This window comes from Phyllobates terribilis, unplaced genomic scaffold (genome assembly GCF_046119375.1).
Source record: "Phyllobates terribilis strain yellow unplaced genomic scaffold, ASM4611937v1 Scaffold_5__5_contigs__length_657084704, whole genome shotgun sequence".
In the NCBI taxonomy this organism is placed as follows: Eukaryota; Metazoa; Chordata; class Amphibia; order Anura; family Dendrobatidae; genus Phyllobates; species Phyllobates terribilis.
The window spans coordinates 254,050,702-254,061,816 of NW_027362765.1; the positions used below are offsets into that span (position 1 = coordinate 254,050,702).

The window sequence follows — 11,115 nt, forward strand, 5'->3', positions numbered from 1 at the left end:
CGTCTGGACTACTGCAACTCTCTTCTAATCGGTCTCCCTCTAAACAAACTCTCTCCTCTCCAATCTATCCTGAATGCAGCCACCAGGGTTGTACTTCTATCAAGCCACTTCACCAACGCCTCTACCCTGTGCCAGTCATTGCACTGGTTACTCATTCACCACTGAATACTATACAAACTCATTGCTCTAACCTACAAAGCTCTCCACAGTACTGCACCGCCTTATAACTCATCCCTCATTTTTGTCTATCACCCTTCTCGTGCCCTCCGTTCTGAAACTGATCTAAGACTAACATCCTCCTTAATTTGAACCTCACACTTCTGTCTCCAAGACTTCTCTAGTGCTGCGCCAGTTTTCTGGAATGCACTACCCCAAATGATCCGACTAATATCTAGCCCCTATGTTTTTAAATGTGTTTTAAAAAAACATCTGTTTAGACAAGCCTATCACCTCAACTCTCCAACCTAACTCACCACTGTTCCCTCCTAAATGTTAATCATAATCTGCTCCTGCCTATTCATCCGTCTCCACATCCTCCATGCACCAAATAGCACACGGTAACTGCACTTAGACGGATACTGGCTGATGACCATGTCCTACCTATTGTGTACCCCTATTTTCATATAGATTGTAAGCTTGCGAGCAGGGCCCTCAATCCTCCTGTAATTGTTGAAATGTGATACATTGTATTGTTTTTATTGTCTGCACACGCCTCTACTGAATTGTAAAGTGCTGAGAAATATGTTGGCGCTATATAAATAAAAATTATTATTATATTATTATTTGTTGAAATTTCATTGAATCCATTCTTCCCGCTACCCGTGAAATGTTCCCCGTGCCATTGGCTGCAACACAACCCCAAAGCATGATTGATCCACCCCCATGTTTAAAGGTTGGTGAGATGTTCTTTTTCTGAAATTCTATGCCTTTTTTTCTCCATACATACCTTTGATCATTGTGGCCAAAGAGTTGTATGTTAAACTCATCAGTCCACAAGACTTGTTTCCAAAATGCATCAGGCTTATTTAGATGTTCTTTTGCATATTTCTGAAGCTGAATTTTATGATGAGGACGCAGGAAAGGTTTTCTTCTGATCAATCTTCCATGAAGGCCATATTTGTGCAGGTGTCTCTGAACAGTAGAACAATGTACCACAACTTAAGAGTCTGATAAATGTTTCTGAAGGTCTTTTGCAGTCAAGCGGGGGTTCTGATTTGCCTCTCCAGCAATCGTACGAGCAACTCTCACTGAAATTTTGCTTGGACTTCCAGACCTTATCTTGCCCTCCACTGTTCCTGCTAACTACCATTTGTTAATTACATTTCGAACTGAGGAAAGGGCAACTTGAAAACAGTTTGCTATCTTCTTATAGCCTTCTCCTGCTTTGTGAGCCTCAACTATGTTCATTTTCAGACTGCTAGGCAGCTGCTTAGAAGAACCCATAGCTGCTGTTTTTTGGCACAAGGTTAGAGAGGCTGGGTTTTTATAAACATGGAAAATTTGCATCACCTGGCCTTTCCTGACGATAATAGTGAACAAGCCATAACCCTAACAGGCTTATTAAGGTCTGAAACCTTGGTCAAAGTTTACTGAGCGCACAAATCTCCAAAGGTGCCCAAACTTTTGCATCGTTGCATCGGCCCATTTTCCTTTTTGTCATTTTTAAAATGCAAAAAATTGCTATATATATATATATATATATATATATATATATATATACACACACATATATATATATATATATACTACCTATATATTTGCTTAAAATACAAAGGAAATGTCATCTTTAACTTTAGGTCTTTTAAAGATAATTTCATCTTCAACTTGCTTAACTGTTCATAATAACAGTAATTTTGACAAGGGGTGCCAAAACTTTTACATGCCACTATATATACAGTACAGACCAAAAGTTTTGACACACCTTCTCATTTAAAGATTTTTCTGTATTTTCATGACTATGAAAATTGTACATTCACACTGAAGGCATCAAAACTATGAATTAACACATGTGGAATTATATACTTAACAAAAAAGTGTGAAACAACTAAAAATATGTCTTATATTCTAGGTTCTTCAAAGTAGCCACCTTTTGCTTTGATGACTGCTTTGCACACTCTTGGCATTCTCTTGATGAGCTTCAACAGGTAGTCACCGGAAATGGTTTTCACTTCACAGGTGTGCCCTGTCAGGTTTAATAAGTGGGATTTCTTGCCTTATAAATGGGGTTGGGACCATCAGTTGTGTTGTGCAGAAGTCTGGTGGATAAACAGCTGATAGTCCTAATGAATAGACTGTTAGAATTTGTATTATGGCAAGAGAAGAGCAGCTAAGTAAAGAAAAAATGAGTGGCCATCATTACTTTAAGAAATGAAGGTCAGTCAGTGCGAAAAATTGGGAAAACGTTGAAAGTGTCTCCAAGTGCAGTTGCAAAAAACATCAAGCACTACAAAGAAACTGGCTCACATGAGGACCGCCCCAGGAAAGGAAGACCAAGAGTCACCTCTGCTTCTGAGGATAAGTTTATCTGAGTCACCAGCCTCAGAAATCGCAGGTTAACAGCAGCTCAGATTAGAGACCAGGTCAATGCCACACAGAGTTCTAGCAGAAGACACATCTCTACAGCAACTGTTAAGAGGAGACTTTGTGCAGCAGGCCTTCATGGTAAAATAGCTGCTAGGAAACCACTGCTAAGCACAGGCAACAAGCAGAAGAGACTTGTTTGGGCTAAAGAACACAAGAAATGGACAGTGGAAATCTGTGCTTTGGATCATACAGGCACGTGGAGGCCACACACAATACTGAGCCTCATTTTGACTTGTTTTAAGGACATTACATCAAAGTTTGATCAGCCTGTAGTGTGTTTTTCCACTTTAATTTTGGGGGTGACTCCAAATCCAGGCCTCCATTGGTTAATAAATTTGATTTCCATTGATGATTTTTGTGTGATTTTGTTGTCAGCACATTCAACTTTGTACAGAACAAAGTATTCAATGAGAATATTTCATTCATTCAGATCTAGGATGTGTTATTTGAGTGTTCCCTTTATTTTTTTGAGCAGTGTATATATATATATATATATATATATATATATATATATATATATACACACACACACACATATATTTACAGTTATATGAAAAAGTTTGGGCACCCCTATTAATCTTAAGCTTAATGTTTTATAAAAATTGGTGTTTTTGCAACAGCTATTTCAGTTTGATATATGTAATAACTGTTGGACACAGTAATGTTTCTGCCTTGAAATGAGGTTTATTGTACTAACAGAAAATGTGCAATCTGCATTCAAACAAAATTTGACAGGTGCATAAGTATGGGCACCCTTATCATTTTCTTGTTTTAAATACTCCTACCTACTTTTTACTGACGTACTAAAGCACTTTTTTTGGTTTTGTAACCTTATTGAGCTTTGAACTTCATAGCCAGGTGTATGCAATCATGAGAAAAGCTACTTAAAGTGGCCACTTGCAAGTTGTTCTCCTGTTTGAATCTCCTCTGAAGAGTGGCATCATGGGCTCCTCAAAACAACTGTCAAATGATCTGAAAACAAAGATTATTCAACATAGTTGTTCAGGGGAAGGATACAAAAAGCTGTCTCAGAGATTTAACCTGTCAGTTTCCACTGTGAGGAACATAGTAAGGAAATGGAAGAACACAGGGACAGTTCTTGTTAAGGCCAGAAGTGGCAGGCCAAGAAAAACATCAGAAAGGCAGAGAAGAAGAATGGTGAGATCAGTCAAGGACAATTCTCAGACCACCTCCAGAGAGCTGCAGATGGTGTCACTGTGCATCGGTCAACTATACAACGCACTTTGCACAAGGAGAAGCTGTATGGGAGAGTGATGCGAAAGAAGCCGTTTCTGCAAGCATGCCACAAACAGAGTCGGCTGAGGTATGCAAAAGCACATTTGGAGAAGCCAATTTATTTTTGGAAGAAGGTCCTGTGGACTGATGAAACCAAGATTGAGTTGTTTGGTCATACAAAAAGGCGTTATGCATGGCGGCAAAAAAGACACAGCATTCCAAGAAAAACACTTGCTACCCACAGTAAAATTTGGTGGGGGTTCCATCATGCTTTGGGGCTGTGTGGCCAATGCCGGCACCGGGAATCTTGTTAAAGTTGAGGGACACATGGATTCCACTCAGTATCAGCAGATTCTTGACAATAATGTTCAAGAATCAGTGATAAAGTTGAAGTTACGCAGGGGATGGATCTTTCAGCAAGACAATGATCCAAAACACCGCTCCAAATCTACTAAGGCATTCATGCAGAGGAACAATTACAATGTTCTGGAATGGCCATCCCAGTCCCCAGACCTGAATATCATTGAACATCTGTGGGATCATTTGAAGAGGGCTGTCCATGCTCGGCGAGCATCAAACTTAACTGAACTGGAATTGTTTGGTAAAGAGGAATGGTCAAAAATACCTTCATCCAGTATCCAGGAACTCATTAAAAGCTACAGGAAGCGACTAGAGGCTGTTATTTTTGCAAAAGGAGGATCTACTAAATATTAATGTCACTTTTCTGGTGAGGTGCCCATACTTATGCACCTGTCAAATTTTGTTTGAATGCAGATTGCACATTTTCTGTTAGTACAATAAACCTCATTTCAAGGCAGAAACATTACTGTGTCCAACAGTTATTACATATATCAAACTGAAATAGCTGTTGCAAAAACACCAATTTTTATAAAACATTAAGCTTAAGATTAATAGGGGTGCCCAAACTTTTTCATATAACTGTATATATATACACATGCACACGCAATACTTCTATCAATACTTTATATACACTCACAGCTCTGCTCTGCACGCATTATGTGCAGTGCCATTTCCCACCTATGTTGTCAGCAGAGGTGTGAATGCATTTAGTGTATGGATAGCAGAGCTGAGAGCTGTGTTTGTAACTTGTAGACAGCAGCACTATGAGTGTCTTTAACAGATTGTGTACCTATTGCAAAGTTCCGCTATGCACTTATAGCTGTTTGACAGATAGTATGGTTTCTCCTTTCTCAGAGGATAGACAGGCACATTCCTTCACATCACTAAAGCTCAGGTAAGAAAGCGAAGCTGGGCAGCAGGGTGGCTCAGTGGTTAGCACTGCAGCCTTGCAGCACTGGAGTCCTGGGGTCAATTTCCACTAAGGACAGCATCTGCAAGGAGTTTTTATGTTCTCCCTGTGTTTGTGTGGGTTTCCTCCCACATTCCAAAGACATACTGATAGGGAATTTAGATTGTGAGCCCCAATGGGGACAGTGCCAATAATGTGTAGGAATTGTAAAGCGCTGCGGAATATGTTGGCGCTATATAAATAAAAAGATTATTATTATTATTAAATATTAGAGATGGAGGTGCTGGCACAGCATTCGGTTCAGGGAAGTTGTGCTGGACCAGTGTGATGACAATGATGAGGACATATGAGCTTTATATGTCTATTACACCTAAAAATATAGTACATTTATAAAGCACAGTCACAACAGGTAAAACTCTCTTTCATGATTCCAGGTGTCTGTGCAGTATTGTGACATGCCAGGGGTCCTTTTTGTCTCCCCACTCATAGAGTGAGCAGTGACTGAGGCCCCGGCCCTAACTCCCTCTGTTCATCCCCTTTCTGGACATAACAATGTAAACAGTGTAAATACTCTTGTACTACTTACACTGCGGCTGACATCCGTCTCCTCTGCCAGAGGAGCAGCTCTTCCTCACTGGTGCACTCTGTCAGTGAGTAGGCTCAGATTAGTGGAAATGCATAGAGAAGCCTGCTGACTGTTTCTCCACCAATTAGCACTGGAATTGGAGAGGAGAGGAGGGGTAGAGTATTGATGGTCTCCTCACCTCCTGTCATGCCTGTTTTGCTGACATTACTATGAAGTAAAGCAAGAGGCAGGGTGGGGGGATAAACACTTGAACAGGCGCCGCCCTAGGCATTGGACCTCAAGTGCCTAGTGACAAATGTGATCCATGCTATTCTGCAGCATGTGTTTTTTTAGAGATAACCCTCTCTGTACACTGACTTAGAAGTCTCAAGATTAGGAATTCTTGTAATATCGGCAAGGCTTTCAAAAAATATTCTTAATTTCATGGAACGCTTTGCTGTAGGGAAAAGCAAAATATAAATCACTATACCCACTTAATGTGTTTTGTGTTTGATGGTCTTTCTCCAGCTGTAAAGCACAGCTCCTGCAAGTAACTTGTATTTTTGTCATCTCTATAGACCATCTGGTACGGATGACATATCAGCACCCCATATCCTGATCAGGCCGTCAATGTAGTGACTATACCAGACCAGGGAATTACCCATGCAGTTGATAGCAAACTAGCAGGTGGGTATTAGTCTAAACTAACATGGTTTCTCTATGTAATGTAGTTAGATCCCTCTCTAATAACTTCTGGAATAGGTCTTTACTTATAGTGCTTGGTTTTGCCACACCTGGAATGTGGAGTCTTGTGTAGATCCCCAATTATGGCAAAGAAAAAAGGAGGAACCATCAGGATTCATTCTCCTCTCTCCATGGATTCCACGATAGTCACGGGGACTGCCTATGATGCAAGTGTCCTTGCATGTTTTAAGGCAATTGAGAAATAATTTAATCTAATTAAGTTGTACAAATATATGTTATGCAAGAACAATCATTTTTCGGTGATGGGTCCAGTCTTCTTGTTTAGACAACCATGCAAAGCCTCTCCTGGCCCAATCTCCAGCCATCACTGGAGGTACCCCTTAACCACGTAGCAATTTTATTCTTTAATCTGATAAATGTAATTGCGTTTAATATGATGATCTTTTTGTGTACCAAAGGAAATGTAACTTTATTGTGGTGCAAGCATTATCATTTCTGCTATTTTCAGTTGGAAAAGCCAGGACGTGGCTACAGCTTTAGCTTAGAGGATCAATTAAGTGTGTCCAAATTCCGACAATAGCATTGCATTGTATCCATTAACTCAATGTGATGTGATCATGACATGGTGTCTGTAGGGCAGCATTGGTTGCTGCAAATGGCAATGACGGGAGAAAAGGTTATCCCATGCTTGCTACAATCTACCATAATGCTAATGTCACTCAGCAGTACGTTCAAGAATGTTAAAGCTTAACACCGGGTAGATACAAAGATGAAGCTCTTTGCTAGTGAAATATGTGAATGAACTTAGATAAATCAGTGAACTATCCTGCAGATTCATGTCAAACCATCAAACTGTCAATACTACACCAGGATATCACGATAAGGTCTACAAAATTACAAATGAAGCTCAGCTGCATCTGTAGGCAAACCTATGCTACAAAGGGTTAAGAAAGGTTGTAAGTTCTCACATGCAACAATTGCTTTCTTACAGTTTGCGGTGGGAAATTCCATTATGGTATGAGCTTACCTTTGGAGTCAATACCACAGCAGATCCCCCACTAATGCTAATGATTGGTACAAGTGTCTGAGAAGAGATGAAATCTAGGATTTGGGCGACAGCCTCTGTTCCAATATTGTCCTGAAACACAACCGCGTGGGCTCCTTTTAATGCCAGGCACAATTGGCGCAAGAGTGGTCCAGGGCCGCTGTCATTAACAAGCACAGTAGCTGTGTGAATGTCAAGAGGTAGAGATAAGGATCTTTCTGGAATCAGGGGTCCTACCAGCTCCATCTGTGGAAATGACCCTCCAAATACCAGAGCAACATTCACCACAGGTCCTCCAGCTCGGGGAAGCAATGTTTCCATTACTACAGCACCACAACCAAGAGCACCAAGAAAAAGCCATCCCAGCGAATGGGCCACGGACATGGCAAAGGTGGAACCTGCAGGTAAGAAGATATATATGTGATTACTTATTCATTCCATGATATACTCATACTCATATGAATGATGTTACAGTGCAGGAAATGAGAACACAATTGTAGCGGGGTTTATCTAGATTATGGAGGAGCGGACATACCATTCATACAACCTGGTTAGCCACATAGGAGCTCAAGAAGTAGGGCAGCCCGCTTACACCTCCAAAGCAGGTGGAATTATGATGAGCTATTTGGCGGCAAAGGGCCCATATATTGTTTTTTCACATGGACCCCCTTATGTCTGTGTCCGTCCCAAGATGATAGAATAGTTATGTAGGATCAGGATGTGATATGGAAGTTGTATAGTGTAGAAGAGAGACCCTATATACATGGGGATGGATTTTTATGTGACAGACAAAAGTACAGTATATATAATATTTCGAATAAATAAAAATGATAAAATGCCAACATAATCATAATTAACCCATATGTGGAAGTTTTATGTGCTATATATATGGAGGAACATTATAAACAGTATCATAGCATCATGTTGGCAAGGTGGGTACGTGAGGTTGTAGGAGTGAAGTCTAATGAGGGAGGGTGCCTGCTGCCAGCCAGGATGAGGGAGGACAATGGGACACACACAAAGAACTATGATGTATTTTTAGTTATCCCTTGAATTATTCATGGGTGGATGTGGCAGCTGATCCTGTGACTCCTGTCTGAGCAGCAGACGTCATATTGAGATCATGCCACAAAACCAGAACCAGACCTCAACTCAAATACAGCCAGAACCGAGCCAAAACCTAAACTGCACATACAGGACACCTGATCTACGGGGAACTTTTCCAGTGAAGCTGGAAGATAACTTACGTATTTCTTAATGCTCAATTTTCAGCTGTACCTCACCTGTCTATATGAAGTTACATCTGACCTACAGTCTTCCAGCACAAGCAGAGCTGTAAACGATGGAACAATTTCTCCCTAGACCAGAAGATGGATAAACTTGGAACTTTTCCATGGATCCAGAGATATCATGACCCTGAAGTAGGCCTCAGTACATAAGACCTTACGATGCATCGTAAAGCAACATTATTCCAACAAGGGATCAGAGACAAGAACAAAGTGAAATGGTTGGGCACTAGGTCCAGTCCAAGAGCGCTTCATGGAATCTCCCCACAGAGTATTTTCAGATGACTGGCACAATGTCAGCCTCTCTGCAGGTGGCACACACTTCAAGCTACTTTGGAGCCTGGCATAATCATCTAGTTGCCTCAGACGCACAGCTCAATTATACGGACTCCACTGGAATGTGGTAAAACGGTGAGGATTCTGCAGGAATGTGGCAAAGTGCCATGCACTGGCTTGAGGGCATGGCATAATGCGGTGGGCACAGCAGAAATATGGCATATGGCTTCTTCAGCTTCTAAGATGCCTAGAAACATTGGCAAATTCAGAGATCTATCCTCACCAGTCTTTAGAGGCACAGCTGTTTTAACTCATTCTTCTAAGCAACCTGCTGCCTGCATGTCCCATAGAATAAAAAAAGGGTGAGAGAAAAAAAACAACTGGAGTACGGGTAAGGAAATGACAAGGATGGGTAGATATGGAAATGGAGAAGAAAGAGGCAAAGGAAGACAGCAATAGCTCAATCAACAGTAACATCTGCCCCAGCCAGGTAATGTACATCCCTCACCTGCCCTGAGCCAGGAGCCGCACAGGATGATGCCAGAAGAATGTTATACAGAGCGGAGCTCGCAGAGCCAACTGCAAGGATAACGAAGCACAGGAGACACATCTAAACACAGGGAAGGGGAAAGGGAAGGAGACAAACACAGAACTACAGAAAAAACAAACTATAAGGAGAAAGAAGGATCAGTGCAACAAGGAAAATGCAAAGAGTGAGAGAGGATGGAGAGAGGGAGGAGGTGGGACAGGGTGAGGGAAGGAGAGAGGGGGGGAATAAGGATGAGAGAAGGAGTGAGAAGAGTGGGATACGGTGATGGAGAGAAGAGGAGAGAGACTAGATATGGGAGGTAGGTAATATGGGAGAGCAAAGAAAGAGTCAGCAGGGAGGAGAGAAGAGACAGGTATCAAGAGTATGAAGAGAAGCATGAGAGAAAGGACAAAATCAAGGACAGAGCCAGAGAGGGGAGCGCTATATCACTCACAGTTACAGGAGCACTGCCTGTCCCTGGCTGGGTGTCACAGCCGGTCTACTCGCAGCCTCTGCTCATCCAAACATCTTATCCTTCTGTTCTTGGAGGCTTTTTTTTACCTCTTCTGTATAGGGGCACCTCATTGTCTTCTGCTAGGGATTTGTCCCTTGTCTGTTCCTTGTCTCTTGCTCTAATTTATATGTTAATCATATATTTTTTCAATAATTTTGGGGCTATTTCCTTCACGCTCTGTGACGGGTCTTCTACATTTCTCAGCGTGGCTCTCCTATAGTGTATCTTTATAGACTGCAGCGTTATAGGTCACTTCAAAGAGATTGTCTCTTCCTTCCTATTTCTCTTTTACCTAATACAAACTTTTCAGAAAGGTGTTTTCAGACATTGCTATGTGTGTATGGACGCGTATGAGCAGCGTATTGTCTGTTATTACAGCCACAGATGTAGCAGCGTTAGCTCAGTGTTGGGCACAGCAGAGCACCGTACTATGATATGTTTTGTCTTAACTACTATTGTGTGTCACAATACACAAGGCGCCAAAACAAAACCAAAGTAAGGCCCATTTCACACTACATTTTTGTAATCTTTAATAGCCACAAATTTTTGTATTGTGAACAAAAAAAAAAATGGATCCGTTGTAAAATTGATGCAAGTGGATGCATTTTAAAGCAAGTATATCCGTCTTTTTAACATATACTTTGCGTCTGTTTTTTTTTGTATTTTTTATGGAGAAATGGAGAAGTGTCAGGACTCAGGATGTGACATTTTTTTTTGGGGGGGGGGGAGAATAAAAAAAAAACAGATGCAAACGGGTTCCATGCACTGCCATGTTATGAAAAATGGATTTGTTTTTCATTTTTACAACACAGCAGGCGGCATTTTTTGGACCCTCTCAAACAACAGATCGCACTGGATAAGTGCGCAAACATAGGTCAAACGGATAACAATTTGACATACGTTTTTCCTATTATATTCTATGTAAATACAGACGTATCCGTTTCAATACATTTTTTTTGCAGTAGAAGCAGGTGGTCAAGTACAACACAAAAACATGGTACGAAACAGGCCTTAGTTGTATAATAGGTGTAGCTTATATAGCAAAAAACAAATAAACCAGAAATCACCTCATAAAATAGGAATTTGGGAAAGGGGTACATTAAGAA

General features: G+C 41.1%; 1 protein-coding gene across 1 annotated transcript in view; it reads right to left on the minus strand.

Moving 5' to 3' along the window:
• The window catches only part of GRIN2C (glutamate ionotropic receptor NMDA type subunit 2C), a 166,192-nt gene extending 158,404 nt beyond the window's left edge, over window positions 1-7,788 (minus strand). Inside the window, exon 1 of the mRNA XM_073681203.1 lies at window positions 7,387-7,788. Coding sequence (XP_073537304.1) covers window positions 7,387-7,788 — 402 coding nt within the window. The remainder of the gene's footprint in view (window positions 1-7,386) is intronic.
• Window positions 7,789-11,115: the final 3,327 nt, after the last annotated feature.